Source organism: Gasterosteus aculeatus, chromosome 12 (assembly GCF_964276395.1).
Source record: "Gasterosteus aculeatus chromosome 12, fGasAcu3.hap1.1, whole genome shotgun sequence".
NCBI lineage: Eukaryota > Metazoa > Chordata > Actinopteri > Perciformes > Gasterosteidae > Gasterosteus > Gasterosteus aculeatus.
In genome coordinates this window covers 1,403,417-1,421,622 of record NC_135700.1, presented here as the reverse complement: position 1 = coordinate 1,421,622, position 18,206 = coordinate 1,403,417, and the positions used below count along the sequence as shown (strand labels likewise).

At 42.0% G+C, this 18,206-nt stretch overlaps 1 protein-coding gene across 1 annotated transcript in view; it reads left to right on the top strand.

Annotated features, from left to right (window-relative positions):
- Nucleotides 1-8,060, top strand: part of LOC120807852 (mucin-5AC-like) — a 34,716-nt gene extending 26,656 nt beyond the window's left edge. Inside the window, exons 31-48 of the mRNA XM_078085417.1 lie at nucleotides 729-865; nucleotides 1,018-1,189; nucleotides 1,357-1,598; nucleotides 1,766-1,949; nucleotides 2,099-2,279; nucleotides 2,737-2,915; nucleotides 3,022-3,091; nucleotides 3,183-3,313; nucleotides 3,644-3,678; nucleotides 3,776-3,944; nucleotides 4,692-4,787; nucleotides 4,899-4,942; nucleotides 5,158-5,283; nucleotides 6,095-6,190; nucleotides 6,497-6,625; nucleotides 6,810-6,849; nucleotides 7,031-7,154; nucleotides 7,646-8,060. Coding sequence (XP_077941543.1) covers nucleotides 729-865; nucleotides 1,018-1,189; nucleotides 1,357-1,598; nucleotides 1,766-1,949; nucleotides 2,099-2,279; nucleotides 2,737-2,915; nucleotides 3,022-3,091; nucleotides 3,183-3,313; nucleotides 3,644-3,678; nucleotides 3,776-3,944; nucleotides 4,692-4,787; nucleotides 4,899-4,942; nucleotides 5,158-5,283; nucleotides 6,095-6,190; nucleotides 6,497-6,625; nucleotides 6,810-6,849; nucleotides 7,031-7,154; nucleotides 7,646-7,865 — 2,375 coding nt within the window. The 3' untranslated portion in view covers nucleotides 7,866-8,060. The remainder of the gene's footprint in view (nucleotides 1-728; nucleotides 866-1,017; nucleotides 1,190-1,356; nucleotides 1,599-1,765; nucleotides 1,950-2,098; nucleotides 2,280-2,736; nucleotides 2,916-3,021; nucleotides 3,092-3,182; nucleotides 3,314-3,643; nucleotides 3,679-3,775; nucleotides 3,945-4,691; nucleotides 4,788-4,898; nucleotides 4,943-5,157; nucleotides 5,284-6,094; nucleotides 6,191-6,496; nucleotides 6,626-6,809; nucleotides 6,850-7,030; nucleotides 7,155-7,645) is intronic.
- The last annotated feature ends 10,146 nt before the right edge of the window (nucleotides 8,061-18,206 follow it).

Here is an 18,206-nt window from a genome sequence, read left to right as displayed (position 1 = left end):
GGGGAGACCTCGTTCACTTCTCCAGGGCCAAGTATTGCCTGTTGCTAATACTTCGGGGTTAATACCCTTCACTTTCCTTCCTCCTGCCGGTTAGTGAATAAAATGCCCGCTGTATGCTTTGTTTGAGGATTTATTGAACACTGAGTAACACGGTTACAGCACATGGGTCTCTCCGGTCGCTACGTCCACACACAACATTAACAAAAATTCCGCTCCTTCTCTCCCACTCTCTCGCTCTCTCGCTCGCTCACCCCTGCTCCGTACGTGCTGCTCTTAAAGGGGCCGCACCATTTTACAACACCTGTATGAAGGATAAACGGTTTGACGATGGATGGATGGAATATCAACCAAAAAAATGACTATAATAGCCCACCTCTCTGCTGCTGGCTGATACTTTGGAAATTAAACAGTTTGGAGCTCCGCAGGAAATAGCTGTTGTAGTTAGCTGATCCATTTTAAGTGCTAGCTAGTTAGCTAGCTAGTCTCTGGAGCTACTGCACGCTCATCTCCCTTCAAAGCAGTCTCTTGAGCAGAGAACAGTTGGGCATATGTACCATAGATCTAGGCCTGTTGCAGATCACTAGCCTGCTGTAGGTTCATTTTGTGTAATTGGTAATTAGCACATATACGTCTGTGTTAAGTAAAATATAACAGTCCCCCTTCATTAATTAAATAACATTGTGATGTGTGATGTATGTTTCAACAATCTTCCTGTGCCTAATTTTCAGGCTCCATGGTCTACAATGAGACAGACAATGATGGCTACTGTTTCACTGGATACTGCAATGCAAGTTGTCAAATAGTAGTTAAGGTCGACAACTGTCACTCTTTTAAACAGTGTGATAATGTATCACCTCCAAAAAAGGTACTTCTTTATTTACTTTACACACATATTTAACAGTGTTTATGTTTATTTCATAAGTACTGCTCAATGTTTAAAATGCTATGATGATTTCCTTGTCATGACTAACTAATTGAATGTTCTATACAAACCAGAATCTATTCTTTTCCTTATAGAATGGTGAAGTTTGGAAGGTTAGTAACTGTGTTACAGGAAGCTGCCATGATGGCAATGTGACATATCACGATATACAGTGTCCAACTTCAAAACCTGTAGTGTGTGCAAATAATTTCCCTGCTGTTGAAGTGACGGATGAAGATGGATGTTGCCCCCACTATGAATGTCAATGTAAGTCTCACAATCTCAAATGTTGCATAGAGTATTCTACCCGGAACAATGTCTTATTTTTTGTTTTTTATTTCTATTTATACATTCAATTCAACCTTGGATATTGTTTCATTGACCAATTTAATTGGAATTCTATTTTAAAAATATTGTGTATGTGTCATATGAAGGTATCTGCTATGGTTGGGGAGACCCCCATTATGTCACCTTCGATGGAACGTACTATGATTTTCAAGGCAACTGCTCCTACTGGCTGATGAAAGAGATTTCGCCCAAATACAACTTCAGTGCTATGATTGATAACACATACTGTGGTGACGGCTTGTCCTGTCCTCAGTCTATCACCATCTTCTATCAAAGCTACAAGATCTTTATAACACAGGATGATATCAATGGCAATTTCACAAATCAGGTATTTACATTTTGCTATTAACCATTCTTTATTCAACCTTCAAACTAATTATTCTAGCAGCAGTAAGCCTGATCCTAATTCATCAATATCTTTTGTTTTGTAAAGAAATGCTAACACTTATTTCTGATGTGTATATCATATTGTATCGCTTTCTTTCTTTTTTTTAGATTTCTGTAAATGACAAGCCTGTAAGTCTTGCATACCAGAATAAAGACTTCCGTTTAATTACCACTGGCATAGAAACAGTGCTTGTCATCCCTAACATCCAAGCCAAGATCACCTTCTCAGGGCTCATTTTCGGAATCTACCTGCCCTATAGTGATTTTGGCGGCAACACTCAGGGACAGTGTGGTGAGTTCATCGGTATAAAGGAATAGCATGTTGAGTTTGAACAGCAGTTGATAAATGACATGCATAATTAATATGTCAAACAGAAAGAACCTATTGTACCTACTTGAAACATTATGCAATCAATAAATATATTATGTCTGTTCCTCTAGGCACATGTGACAACAACCGGACAGATGACTGCAGGTTGCCCAGTGGCAAAATAGATCCTTCATGTCCTGATATGGCACATGAATGGCGTGCTAATACCAGTCACTGTGAACGAGTGCCCCCGACACCAACACCTCAGCCTGATGTCTGCAATACAACTATGTGTGAGATCATTAAAAGCAGGTAAGAGGAACTGTGGCAAACAATCAGGAAATTGCTCAATTCAACTGAACCCTTCATTCAATTCAATTAATCTGCATACTCCAAAATCAAAAATCGCAAATTGGCTGCAGATCTCTTTAAAAAGGCACACGTCATCCTCTGTCCTTGGATTCCTGCATTGGAATAGCTCCACTTTAATGCCTGCAATGGCTGTTCCGGCAGTGTGTGAATGTTTGAAAAAATGGTTATCCAACATGTCCTCAATGACTAGCCCAAAATAAAATGAGCAAATAATCTACTAAACACGAGTTCAAACTTTACATCTCATCACGTTTTTGAAATACCAGACATTAGAAGTCTCTAGTATATTGTAAAACAGATGTGAAAAGGTTTTAGAATGAAATTTGCTAGCATCGCCATTTAGAGAATTCGGTTTGTGTGAAGTGTCCACACTGACGATAAATCCCATGTTCCCCAGTTTGTTCGAGGCTTGCCACACGAAAATCGGCTACGGCCCATTTGTTGAGGCTTGTGAGTTTGACATGTGCCACATGCACATTCAACACATTGGCTGCAGCAGCTTACAAGCGTATGCTGATGCCTGTGCTGAGGCTGGAATTTGTATTGACTGGAGGACAGCCACTGATGGAATCTGTGGTATGTAACCAGATCATGTGATGTTAAATTCAAGCACTAATACTACTACTTATCATTTCACTGACCTCAACTACAAAACATGACATTTCTTTTCATCTCTCAATAGATTATCATTGCCAGAGTCCCAAGGTGTATCGGGCCTGTGGCCCCCAGGTGGAGAGTACCTGTGAATCCTGGTACAGCAGTTGCAGTCAATTCCATCCATTCATGCTTTGACTGACATACATCAAGGTGTGGCCTTTACATAATATGCTGTTGTGTCTGCAGGTACAACAATAAATTCATCTTCGCGGTCAGTGAGTTCTCTAAAATGACAGAAATGGAGCTGGAGGGTTGCTTCTGCCCAAATGGAACCCACCTCCTCTCTTCCACCAGTAATGAATGCGTTCCCAGCTGCGGTAAGAGCCGATAGCAAAATACACGGCAACATGTGGAATTTAAGCATGTGCAGCACTTTTTGATGGCTTTTTTATGGATAGTGTTAGTATAATGCAGTGATGAGTGTAGAGGTCAGAGGAACTGCTAGCGTTCCATTCTGTGTTGCACTGAAATAGAATGTGCGTTCACACGCAGTGCAGTCAAATGTCAAATCAATTAGTTAAACTGCACACTTCTGCTTAGCTTATTTCGTTCAGTATGTATATGTATATTTAGCTAAAAGTGACCTGTAAGGATTTAGGTAAGTGGAGACAGTAACTACTTTATGCTTTATATTTTCCTCTTGATAGAAATTTGTCAGCTGGCAAATGGAACATGGAAAATGGTAAGTAATTTGTCTGCAATTCTAGTACCTTTCGATGTAACCGTTTTCACAGGCCAGAAAAGAAGTCATCATTCTGCAATAATCATTGTGTCCTCAGCCCAATTCAACATGGACAGAAGGCTGCCAGGAATGTACATGTGAGGAGGACACATTTCACGTGGTTTGCCGTAACATCTCCTGTCCTGCACAGCCACCACTCAGCTGTGACCAAGAGGGTCAGGTCATGGTCACTGACACCGTTGGCTGCTGTGAAGAGAAGAAGTGTGGTAAGTGAGCACTAGGAAGGGGAGCAATGCATTCTACATCTATTAAATACAGCATATTTATAATTCCAACATAGTCGGTGTGTTATCCATTCATTTTTAACAGAAGGAGTCTTGAGCTTATCTCAGCATGCATGAGTGAAACATCCAGAGCTTACTGAGAATAATTTATTCAAATCCATATCCATACGAGTTAAGATGAAATGAATAAAGGAATTTGCACTGCTTTAATTGATATACATCAAAGTCACATTCTGTAGTCACAATCAGATTATCTTTGTAAAACAAGATGTATAGCTTCCGCCCAATATCCAATAATATCATGACCTCCATCGACCAATGGATCTGCAACTTTTACCAACATGGTAGTTGTTGGTTTCAGCGGACACAGTCCTCTGTAGCTCCTCATTGCGCGACATTCTAAGCCTCCCAACAAAGTCCATTCGATCGAAGATTTGATCTAAATACCGCCTGTTACTTCCATTTCACTAGGACTTCAACTTCTAGTGTCAGACAGTGTAAAAGGAAAGCTGTTATGAAAGCAGCTGGGGTTCTGATGCATGAACAACCTATGGCACGAACAAATCCTGGGATGTATGTTCAGCACAGTTATTGTAAAGCGATGACCACAACATAACACCTTTTTTTTGTCCGTAGTAAAAATGAAGGCACTCTTTACCATTCCTCAGTGAAAGAGCTACTGCACTGTTCTTATTAACTCTTTTGAATATTCCCTCCTTCATTTAACAGTTTGTAATGTGACGACGTGTCCAGATATGCCAATTTGTCCTGTCGGTTATACTGTGGAACTCACTACGGGAACCTGCTTTCCCAATGCTTCCTGCGGTGAGTGTACCATGCGTGTGCATGTTACTGGAACTGAATAGCAAGGGTCATTGCTGCCACTGATTGTTGCATCACATTCTAAATATATTAGTTGTTCTCTTTCTTTCACAGTCATTCAAAAGGATGTGTGTGTCTTCCAAAACAATGTTTATCAGGTGAGACCTTGCATCTCTATATGAAACTGATGTAAAGTGATGGTAATTCAGCTTTAAAGAAAAGGGACATATGAACACACACTCAGTGTATACTTTTAAAGGTATTTGCTTAACTATGTGTGCTGCTAAAGTAGTTGTAGTTTGCAGTGGTGGTGGACTGTGGACTGCATTATATTGTGTGCATCCCTTCTGAGCTTCTCACCCTGTCTGTCCAGGTTGGAGACGTGGTGCCCATGAAGAAGCCATGCGACAACTGCATTTGTAGTAAAAATACAGATGTCAGCAGCGGTTTTAACATAGTGGAATGTCAGCCGACGCCATGTGACACACACTGCCCTCTGGTAAAATGGGTTTCTCTCAGTACTTCTCCTCCCTATTTCACTCAGAAACACACATTTAGTGAGTTTATTCAAGTTTAACAACAACCTATTCAACAATTTCACAAGTTTGTTCTCGCATACTCTCACTTTATGAGTCCGTTGATGAGAACATTTTTTCAAATTTGTTGATTTTTTTCAACATTAAAAGCTAAAACAGGTATCGTGTATGTAGCTTGTACTTTAGTCCATTTTAACTGACCTCATCTGCTGATTTCATTCCTGCTGGAAATGTGCCAATCACAGCACAACAATGATAACACCAAATACTTTGTATGAAAATACATTCAATTGAGCAAAATATTTGGTCACAAAATAACACATTTAACAAGGCACTACTTTACAAGGTCCAATTGGACATCTAACAGTGAAATATGTGTTGCTGAGTATAACTGTCAGTTAAGGGAGTGTAAAGCTGATTTAAAGAAACCTTCTACAATTCAACAGAGCTGAGCCTCCATCAGAATATCTTCAGGAAAAAGTCAGAGCGAAATCAAATCTTGCTTCAGTTCACCATTTCATAAGTGTCCCTTAAGACCTACACACATGATCTGAATGTTTAAAGGTCAATTGTGGTTTGCGCTAAAGCACTAGTGCATGTACACAAATTGGATCTTACAAATGGAATTAAAAGAAAATATGAGCTATACTGTGAACTCAAAAGTAACCAATACTCCATCCTGAATCCCAAAGGAAAAATCTCCCAGAGCTAGTGCTGGTTTTCTACTTTTACATTTTGTTCTTATGCTAAGTTTGTCCTTTCGTCTCTGTTCAGGGTTATGACTATCAGACGGTTGCTGGTCAGTGCTGTGGGAAGTGTCTCCAAACAAGCTGCGTTATCGTGCTTTCAAACGTAACGAAGACATTGCAGGTTGGTATATGCGTGCATAACAGTGTGAGAGAGCAAAAGGGATTGGATTGCTTACATCTATAATTTCAAGAGTCTAACAACTGTCTTTTAAATTCAATAATTATGCTATTGTTTTTTTTACATTTTTGATTGTTCAGCATAACATAATAATAATAATCCTATAAATTTGCAAAATAAGTTGTTCTAAAGCAGGGGCAGACAAGCTCAGAGTCAAAGGCAGTGAAAGTCAGCTCAGGAACAATCCATAAATGTTCACAAGGAGATGTTAGTGGCTCTGATCCAACATTTTGTTTTGCTATTCTTCAGCCTGGCACCATTTGGACTCCTGCTGACAACTCCTGTGTGAGGTTTGAGTGTGTGAAGATCGCTACTCAGTTTGTCACTGTAGAGGCCAAGACCGTGTGTCCTCCCTATGACCCTGAAGAATGCATATCGGTGATTGCACACACACACACACACACACACACACACACACACACACACACACACACACAATCATTATTGTTACTCTGACACGTTTAAGACAAGATGGTAGAACACACTGCTAGCCACAGTCTAACGTGAATGTGAAAGAACATGAACTACAGAATACTGATGTGAATGTGTGTGTGTCCTGCAGGGAACAGAGATGATAGCTCCGGACGGATGCTGCCCCCTCTGTATGTATTGCTTCCATGAGTTTCTTTATACCCGCATATTATTTACATTTACATTTTTTGGTGTGTTGCCAGGTTGTGTAGAGGTTTCTTCATTTGCTTGCGTCTTTATGGAGCACACAGGTGTTTTTATCTGCAAATGAGCTGTACACCCCCCTCAACATTTTTCTCTTGGCTGCCTCAGGTATTCTAAAGGGTAATGCATGCAACGTGTCCACCACTACGATGTATCTGGAGAGCCAGGGCTGCAAGTCCAAAGAACCGGTCAATATGACGTCCTGTAGTGGAGCTTGTGGCACCATCACTTTGTGAGTTCCCCTCATGTCTTTCTCTCTGGGAAATTTTGTAGTATTGTGTTTCAATTGTTCACGTTGCAGGTGCATTTACATAGCATTGGGGAAACTTTATGAGACAGAATTAGTACACAAAACTAAAGTAGATAAAAGAATGGTTGTTAACAGTGCAGCACTGGCCTGAGTCATCGTGACTTTTAGTCAAGGATTTATCAATTTCATTAGGACAACAGGTTGTTGCCTTCCCTGTGCTACACACAAACACTTTAAACAATTACATATAAATCATAAAACTAGATGGGACACAATTTACATCAATGCAGGCAGTAATACTGTTCTTTATTTGTAAAAGTGTTGGGGAATTGGAAATTACTAAAAGTGAAACTATAGTCAGTTATGTATAAACGCATTTTCAATCATATAATGACCATATTGAGGAACATAGATAGGATAAAGTGCCGCTCTCCTTTTCCCCTTTTTTCACAATGTCATTTTTCTTCGGTCAGCTACTCTACCACAATGAGATCCTTGCAGCACACCTGTTCCTGCTGCCAGGAGGTGGCTACATCTGAGCGGATAGTCCAGCTCTCCTGCCCCGACAACACGGAGATCAGCTTTCCCTACATCCACATTGACAACTGCCAGTGCCTCAAGACAGAATGCTCTGTGCCAGGCCCCAGTACAATGGCAAGCACCAACGTCAAATCACGTCGACGCAGGAGATGAGGCAAAAACCAAGACAAGCATTTGCTTTGGCCAATTATGCAATGAGCATGAATTAATAGGGCCATAAATGTAGTAATCCAATCACAAAACATTGTCTGCATCCATAATTCCTGTATTTATAACTGATTTATTAACATGCATTTTAGCTTGATAAGATCATAATATCTTATTAATAAAGATTATGCTGTAGCTGAAGCTGGACATGTCTGCTTGATTTCTTTCAGAACTTTGAGTTAAAAATTGTTTTACAAAAGGCCAATTGTTCAAATGGCGACGTGGAGGATGTTGGGGAGTTGAGAAGTTATTACAACAATTGTACATTCTGTCCCGGGAGAGTGGCGGAAGTAGGACCCAAACATAGACTTGTTTTCAAGACACAATAACACTAATCAATAACACAGGTTGCAGGAAAAACATCCCCATACAATCAACAGACAAACATTGTTTAAATACACTGGGAAGGTGCAGATGATTCAACCCAGGAGGAAAAAATCAGGGACGCATCAGACTCTGGCCCTTTCTCAATACCTAAGACGGGACGAGAATAGCAATGGGAACAGCAGCTTACTTCAGCTGGTCTTGCTAATACATTTTAATACAGTTCTTAATAATAATACATTGTATTTATAGCGCACTCTTCATCATCAGCTCTCAGAGTGCTACAGAGATGGCAAAACTTAGTTAAAAAAGTAAAAGCTAGTAAAAACATAGGGGAAGAAAAAAAACAACTTTAGATTGAGTAAAAAAAACACGTTCTTAAATAAAAAGGTTTTCGGGCCAGTTTTAAAAGAGTCCAGTGTAGTTTGTGGGGCTGCTGAACTTTACTGGATTACACAGGTGTATTACATTACATGTCATTTAGCTGATGCTTTTATCCAAAGCGACTTACAATAAGTGCATTCAACCATAGGGATACAAACTCAAGCCCATTTGCTATAGATAAGTGGCGATATAAGCAGGGGTGCACATAACTGGTACGCAGGTACGCATGCGCGACGTAAATCAACAATGCGCAATGCCACTTGTGTTACTTTGCGCCTTTGCGTACTCGACCGATCATCTTATTAAATCTGTCAGAGATGTCCAAAAATCAACAGATCTTAAGCAGCTTCTTTGGCGTTTCGCCACCTACAAAGAAACGGCAACTGGAGCCAGAGCCGAAGAAAAGACTCTTTTCGGAAAAGTGTCTCCAAGATGTGCAGTGGCTTGAAGCGAACGATGAGTGCACTGAAATGTGGTGCAAGATTTGCCGCTCACATCCACATCTAGCGAAACAGGGTCAAAGAATTTCAACCATCCTTTATTTGACAAACATGAAAAGAGCAAGGAGCATGTGAATGTGGCGCAAGCCATCGCTAATAAACAAGCTAGCCGAGAAGAAATGTCCAGTCGCCCACTTGGCAGATGGCGAGACAGCCATGACAGAGCTGACAGAGACAAGACAAACTTACTCAGGGGGTTAATTGAAGAGTTTGAAATGAGATATAACTCCCTCAAGTCATGTGATCATTTCTTAGTATTTCTTAGTACATGGCTTAAGCAAATGCAAGACCTCTATAGTTTTGGAAACACAACGGTTTGCAACATTCTCAAGAAATATGAGGCCACCTTACTACTTGACAAAGACACCACTGTGACAGAATGGATGCGCTTAAAGCAGGCAGGAAAACGCCTGGGAACTTCTTCTGTGTATGACTTGGTCCAAATAGTAAATACAAGTAACCCAGAAGCTTACTCCAACATCAACAAGGTGGTTAAGTTGTCTCTTACACTGCCTTTAAGCAGTGCAGCTTGTGAGAGAGGATTCTCACATCTCAACATAATAAAAAACAAACTAAAGACACACCTCTTAAGACTCTATCTCGACTAAAAACTAATTGTAGCACTTAAATTGTACTTGTAACGTCACTCATCTACAGCAAATTGTAAATTGGCTTATTTGAGGAAATTGTACTTTCTTGTTTCTTGTTCTCCTGAGTTTGTACCCTATGGTTGAATGCACTTATTGTACGTCGCTTTGAATAAAAGCGTCCGCTAAATGACATGTAATGTAATGCGACACTGAGGACAGTGAGGAAGACGGCACTTATTAAGACCACGCTACATATGGAGTGAGTACCAAACACCATCTCCCGGTACTCACCTGAGTAACTCACTGAAAAGGTTATGTGTACTCCTGGTTACAAGTACAATTTAAGTGCTACAATTTGTTAGTCTTTTAGTCAAGGTGTCGAGGAGTCTGAAGAGGTGTGTGTTTAGTTTCGGCCGAAGATGTGAAGGCTCTCTGCGGTCCTGATGTCATCAGAGAGCTCGTTCCACCATTTCGGAGCAGGACAGATAAGAGTCGTCATCTAGTCGAGTGTTTTGCTCTCAGTGAGGGAGGGACAAGCAGTTTTGCAGATGCAGAGCGGAGAGTGCGGGTCGGGATGTAGGGTTTGACCATGTCCTGGATGTAAGCTGGACCCGATCCATTCACAGCATGGTACGTGAGCAACAATGTTTTGAACTGGATGCGGGCAACCACCGGTAGCCAGTGAAGAGAGCGGAGGAGAGTAATGTGGGAGAATTTCGGAAGGTTAAAGACCAGTCGAGCTGCTGCATTCTGGATGAGCTACAGAGGTCAAATGGCGGTAGCAGCGAGACCTGCAGGAGGGAGTTACAGTAGTCCAGGCGGGAGATGACAAGAGCCTGAATCAGTACCTGCGCCGCCTTCTGAGTGAGAAGGGGGCGTATTCTCCTGATGTCGTAGAGCGTGCATCTACAGGATTGTGTTGTTGCAGTGATGTTGGGAGTCAGGGTGAGTTGGCTGTCAAGTGTCATGTTGAGGTTCCTAGCAGTTGAAGTGAGCGTTAACACAGAGTTGACCGTCAAGTCCTGGGTCTGAGAATCTTTTCCCAGAAAGAGAAGTAGTTCAGTCTTGTCGGGGTTGATTTTCAGATGGTGAGCGGACATCCACTGAGAGATGTCAGTCAGACAGGCAGAGATCCGTGCCGCCACCTGGGTGTCCGAGTGAGGGAAGGAGAGAAGTAGTTGGGTGTCATCAGCATAGCTGTGGTAAGAGAAGCCATGCGAGCGAATGACAACGCCGAGAGAGTTGGTGTAGAGCGAGAAGGGGATGGGACCCAGGATGGAACCGTGAGGAACTCCAGTAGTAAGAGGACAAGGTTCCGACACAGATCCTCTCTAGGTTACCCGGTAGGTGCGGCCGTCGAGGTAGGACGAGAGCAGAGCCTGTGACACCAAGTTCCTGAAGGGAGGAAATAAGACTCTGGTGGTTGACTGTGTCAAATGCAGCAGAGAGGTCCAGAAGGATGAGGACAGAGGAGAGAGAGGCGGCTCTAGCAGTGTGGCGTTGTTCTGAGACAGAAAGGAGAGCAGTCTCTGTGGAATGGCCTTGAAGCCTGACTGGTGGGGGTCCAGGAGGTTGTTACAGTGGAGATAGGAGAGTTGGTTAAAGATTGTACGTTCAAGAGTTTTGGACAAAAAGGGAAGAAGAGAAAGCGGTCTGTAGTTATTTTCTGGTTGAGGGTAGGTTTCTTCAGGAGTGGGTTAACTCCTGCTTCCTTCAGAGAATTGGGAAAGCAGCCAGATAACAGAGCATTGTTGATGAGACAGGTGAGGAAAGGAGTGATGGTTCAGGAGCGATAGATTTTAGAATATGTGATGGAATGGGGTCAAGAGGGCAGGTGGTCAGACGGGCAGAGGTTACTAGGGTAAGAATTTGGGTAGGAGACAGGGGGGTGAAGGAGGAAAGTGAGGGTGATAGAGGTGGGACACAAGTAGTAGGAGGTGGGTTTGAAAGTGGAGCGTATGTCAGATTGTTTATATTTACGCTACGTACCTCCTTTCCGTTGCTCGCATGGTGGCTCTCATGGCACGCACCAGTTGAGACAGCCACGGAGCCGGAGGGGATTTGCCAGTCCGTTGTGTCGTAAGAGGGCAGAGAGTCTAGAGAGGAGGAAAAGAGTTGAGAGGAGAGTCTCAGCAGCAGCGTTCGGATGCAAGAGTGAGAAGGAGTCAGTTGAAGGGAGAGCAGATTGAACAGAGGATGCCAGAGAGGGAGAGAATATTGCGACGAACAGGTACAGAGTCAGTTGATGCGGTCGTTAGTTATAGAGAGTGGGAGAGAGTAGGAGATGAAGAAGTGGTCAGACACATAAAGTGGAGTTACAGAGATGTTAGTGGTAGAGCAGTTTCTAGTGAAGATGTAGTCAAGGTGATTGCCAGCTTTGTGAGTAGGGGAGAGTAACTGAGTGACAGAGCGAAAGAAGAAAGTAGGTGTAAGAGGTCAGATGACTTCTCTGTCTGGATGTTGAAGTCACCCAGGAGGATTAGCAGAAGGCCATTTTCAGGGAAATTGGACATGACCAGTTCATGTCCAGTTCTTCCAAGAAATGACCCAAGTAGCCTGGCGAACGGTAAAGGACAACGATATTTAATTTTACCGAATGAGTAACTTTTACAGCATGGAATTCGAAAGACAGTGGGGTGGACGGGTGTAGAGGGTAGAGAGAAAAGCTCCATTTGGGTGAAATGAGTAAACCGGTGTTGCCACCCCTACCAGTGGGCCTGGGTGGGTGGCTGAAGGAGAAGGCAGAGGAGAGAGCGGCTGGGGTGGATGTGTTCTCCTCAGGTGATCCAGGTCTCTGTGAGACTCTGCTGGATAGCAAAGCTGGAGATGAAGTCAGCCTTGCGAGTAACTGACTGTCAGTTCCAGAGGCCTCCTGTGACGAGGTGCTGGACGTGTGTGGAGTGGGTGGGATAGGTGAGAGAGGAAAGGTTACGATAGAGTGCAGATCTAGCCCGAGGCCTGTAGTATCTGCGGGAAGAGAGGTACAGGTAAAGGGCTCAAACACATTATTAAAAATAGCAGAAGGAGCCGTTTTCAGCCACCCCGAAGACTCCACGAAAGACTCCTTTGGCTTTGTTCAGCTCGTCTTGACTCCCACGAAAGACTCCTTTGTCTTTGTTCAGCTCGTCTTGACTCCCACGAAAGACTCCTTTGTCTTCGTCCTGCTCATCTTCGTGCTAGGAGGTTATGCAAACGCTGAAGCTCACCCTCAATTTTCACCAACTCCGGAACGGCTGCGTAACGGCTCCGGCACGGCGGCGGAATCAAAAGGTTTCCATTAAAGTCAATGTGTGTATTTCCACTGACTGCGGGACGGCTGCGTTCCGACTCCGCCGATCCGCAGCCCTTCGGAGCAAATACGCAGAGCTTCTATTTTTGCCGGATGCCGGAGCGCTGCGCAGCACTATAGGGCAGAATACGCAGGACAGGAAGTCAAGCAAAAAAACAGAACAGCCAGAAACAAAATATAAGATCCGTTTAATTTTCAAAATGAAATACACCGTGCTCATGGCGGAACATATTTCCCTACACTACACCTTGAAAACGTCATAATGGGCGGAAACAGGCCTGTTGAAGTTTTTTTAAGTTTATAGAAACTACATATCGGGCGATCACACCAGATTTCGCTAGATTACATGGGGCCTTGTGACGTCAGCTGTCAATCATGGCCGCAGCCGTTCCGCAACAAATCCGGACCTGGTGGGTATTGACGGACGACGGAACACGGAGCTGTCACGCAGCTCAGCCGTTCCGCAGCCGACGCATTTGGTGGAAATCGGGGGTAACACTTCACTCAACCTCTACAGTAGTTAAATACTCTCTCGTTAGTGGAAGTCGACTACGGGTGCGCAGACCACTCCCCCGTCGTTTAGGAGACAAAAGGTCGATTGGCCTCGGCAGAAACTCCTCAAAATGCAAAACATCAATCGCCTGACACCCTAATCAGTGAACAATCACCATGTGGTCTTTTGACAAACTGAGAGTTTAAGGATTCAAGTCTCTTCTGCTTCAGAAGAGAAAGCAAAACAGGGTCAATATCTTGTATATATCTATTTTTATCCATATGGGATGGAAGAAACACATGAAAAAATACTGAGGAGAACATTTAACTCACGGCTGTTGTATTGCATCACACTGCATTAGATTTATAATGGTTTCCTAAAGTAAAAGAAGGTTGGATACAGTAACAACAATAAAACAGTTAATAGTTTACTGGATAGTAACACATTCTACACACACACACACACACACACACACACATACCGTTTGTCTTCTTGTTACTTAAACGTCAAGAGGCCAATAATCAGTGTGGTGGTCCTTGTACAGTTAAATGCACGAACATCACTATATATTAAATTGAAATTGTAGCTGAACCTCATCTGTTCGATCCGTCTTTCTACATTATTAGTGATTAACATCATAGTATTTAGTATACAGTGATCATTGAGGCTAGTCAGATAGGATACATCATTAGTGATTACATAGTATTTAATATCTATGATTAATTATCAATGAGGCTACAGTTAGATAGGTGAACATTTTCAAACGATGAAATAAACAGAAACTGTTTCAACCATATGCAAGCAGCTGACCACATGAAATATCTTGATCACTGGAAGACGTTTTAGGGAGAGCCTAGTCTAGTTAGGAAGGACGGCATTAGGGCTGTCAATTTTTCAAAAATGACGTTTGAATATTCGCTGTAAAAACACATATATTTGAATATCTGGTTGTCCATTAGGAACGTCAAAAACAGGAAAAAATTAATACAACAAGACATAACTACTTGTTAAAGTTTAAACATATTTAACAACATATTACCTACACAAAAATAAGTAAATTAACTAATGGCCAAGACCGCAGACCTAAACAAAGAAATGCTGAGTGCCGATCAAGAGTTTTGCGCAAGCAATTTAAGGTTGTGATTCTTGTCCCAAATAAGGCAGGCTTCATTCAGTGATTGAAACTAACATTATTGCCATTAATTGAAGTTTTACAGTACCGACATTGAATGCTCCGAGCAAGCTGTGCTGTAAACATGGAACTTTTCCTTGGCATGAAATGGCAAATAATCAAACCAGTGCATGAAGCTGTTGTAGCATATTTAGTCTATTTTATTCATCCAATATAAAGTCAGTACTAACGACCCGCAAAGCAGTCGCGCCACTGTTGCTGCTGTTGTGTTTTTTTTTTACATTTGAATATTTATTTTCAGTTTTTAATAACTATTTGAATATATATATATATATATATATATATATATATATATATATATATATATTCAATATATATATATATGATTGTAGAATATTCCTTGACAGCCCTACATACCAGCACTCCTAATACAATTTTTTTGGCTTGAATTGACACCGTACTCTTTTTTAGTTGAATTTACACATCAAAAGTTGTGATTGAAGCACATACATTAATGTCTGTCTGTCTTGATTTTGTGTAGGACTAGTCCTTCGAGGTGCATTTTCACTAACAAGGACCACGGCATCTACTGAAGGCGTTTGTAATGAGTAAACATGTAATTGATTGATTTTGTCTGGTCGGTCGGGTTGGGTTGGGGCAGGTCGGGTTGGGTGGCACGGCAAACCCCTTCAGGGCCCTAACTTTTTTCCCAAAAGTTGGGAAAAGAAGGAGAGGAAAAAAGAAAAGGAAGGGAAAAAAAAGGGGTTTGCAGGGTGTGAGGGTTTTAAAATGCTGTGCTCGCTGTGTCACGAGAGGCTGGGTCTTGGAAGGGAGATACGTTCACCGGAGATGGCTGTAACTGCTATGGCTCCATCTGCCGGTGGAGTTAGGAACGCCACCCCCCAAAGTCTAGCCTGAACAAACAAGCCTTCACTTGTCCCTTCAAACAGTCCACATTCTCAGCAAACCTAATGCTTTTTGGTAGAGCATTCCAGAGTCTGGGTGCCATAGCTTCAAAGGCTCTATCCCCACATGTCTTCAGACGCATGCGTGGCATGGATAGCAGATTTTGATTGACGGACCTGAGAGACCGGGATGGTGTATGTAAGTGAATTATATTGGCAAGATAGTCAGGGGCCTGACCATGTAGAGCCCTATAGGTTATGGTGAGAATTCTGAATTGGATCCTGTAGGTTACAGGAAGCCAGTGAAGAGAGCAAAAAAGTGTCTCGCCCAAGGACACACTTTTTATTTCAACATCTGAATGTAATTTACATTCAAACTCTAATGACCCATTTGAATTTAAATAGATTAGTTTTAGGTAAAAGATGAAAACATTTTAACTTTTAAAATCAAACTGAATAACACCTTTTTATATAGGAGCATTATTACAATGCTGAAGATGGTAGCTGGTATCTGGCATGGAGACTGAAATTTGTTCAGTCTCCATTTTGTCAAATGGACAAAAGGAGACCGGCAGTCAGTAACAAACACAGACGGGTATTGTGGCGGGGTGGAAGGAACAGACTACACAACAGCTCAAGTGAAGTCCCCGGAGGGCAAGGTTTATTTAAAACCGTAGAGTTAATTAGGAGAGGTCCAGCTTGCGAGGTTTTGCGGGCCCTGGCGCTCGTGGTGAGTCCGCTTGTGGGGGAGTCGGTGCAGTGCTCCAGGGGTTCCGTCGGGTCACTCGCTGCTTTCTGCTTACTTACGTCTTCTCCAGGGGCCCTCCTTGTTCCTTCTGAACCTGCAGCTTAAATGCAGCGGAGCTGACGAACTGCAGGTGTGGCCACTCAGCTCGTGATGAGTGGTGAGCAGGTGTTCCTTGTAGGTTCCAGGGCAACGCTGATGTGGGCTTGGGACGCTCATCACAGTATGTAGTCTCATTCATCATATAATATGAAAATGTTTAATAATTAATATTTTTTCTGAATCAATCAATCCGTGCATGTTTTCCAAGGCTGATTTCCTATTTATAAGTTTTGTTTATAGGAAACCCTTTAGAATTAATTACTAAAGGTGGTCTAAAAGCCAAAAGAGACCCATTCAGGGAGGAAAACTGGCTAACTACAGAAAGCCTGTGCTGTGGAACCATTGAAGCATACAGCTGATGAAGCAACTGTTAAGGAGAAGATGAAGCAGACCTTTACCCATCGCCAAAACATGGTTCATGACATGACATGGGGCATCTGGACAGCATGACTGAAAGTCTTCAACCCTACCTGCTAGCTGTGGAGACCCAGCAGAGTCTGACTACTTCAATGTGATTGACAATACCTTATAAGTCAACAGACACACTTTCCAGTTTGAATAAGCTTTTCAAAGCTCATTGTGTCTTTGGTATGTCGTACAACCAGGATCTGGTAAATGTGTACAACTTCTTGCAAACCACAATTTATGAAATCAATGTTGATCGGTGAATCCAAGGGTTGCAGATTAAGATGTTTTATTTGCAAAAGCCCCCATGCAAATGCTAATTCCCAAAACACTTGAATTTGATACACAGACTCTGTTATGGAAAGACCCTTTGTCTTAAATGTTTATGGCACTTTTTCTGGGTTTCGAAAAGCATCTCAATAAAGCACATGAACCATGTTCTTATCCTGGTGAAGGCCGATCTACATCTGATCATTTAGCAGTCAATTTAATGAATTCCCTGCAAAAAGTTCACCTTCTGATTCAGTCCTTCAAAGGAATCTCGTAGACAGCTGTGCTGCAACAGTAGCCAAACTTAAAGAGGCGGACGTGATCAAGTTCAGGAGAAAATCTTTGTGACTTGTGTGATGGAGATCTTTAAAAAAAATCATGCTTTATTTTCAAAACAGAAGAATGAGATTCAGCTTTTGAAACTGCAAATCCTTTAGGATCCAAACGAGGGATTCATAAATTAGGTGCAATCTATTTTACCGTGCAGAATCTTTCACCAAAGTACAAGTCAAATCTCCTTAACATTCATTTAGTTTATGCCCTTGCCCTTGTTTATTTCATGCCCAAGATATATGGAAATATATGGCTTTTCTAAAATACTTAAACCACTTGTGCAGGATATTAAAATACTGGAAAAGGATGGAATTTCGGTCCCCTTGTATGATCAGCCAGTTTATGGAACTATTGTCCAAGTTACAGGCGACAACCATGGTCCCCACAGCTTGTTTGTTTTTGTTGAATCAATCAGTGCCAGACACTGTTGCTACTTCTGTCTTGCTGAGAAGGAAGACTTTACGACAGTTTGATGACGATTCCCCCAAGATAGTTATGCGAATTTGTACCCTTCATGCAGAGCATTTCCAAAAGATGCAGACAAATCCACGTCTTACCTATGTGATGGGTGTTAAACATTCTTGCATTCTAAATTCCCTGCAGTATTTCAATACATGTGAAAACATCTCTGTTGATATTATGCACGACATCTTAGAGGGAGTGGCACAATATGAAATGAAACTGCTGTTACTGCACTTGATTGAAAAGTACACAACATCAAACAAAACAGACAGGAGAATAAAGAGTTTTAACTTTGGTTATATGGAGCAAAAAAACAGTCTCCTTCAGTCAAAAGTGGGAGAGGACTCAAATAA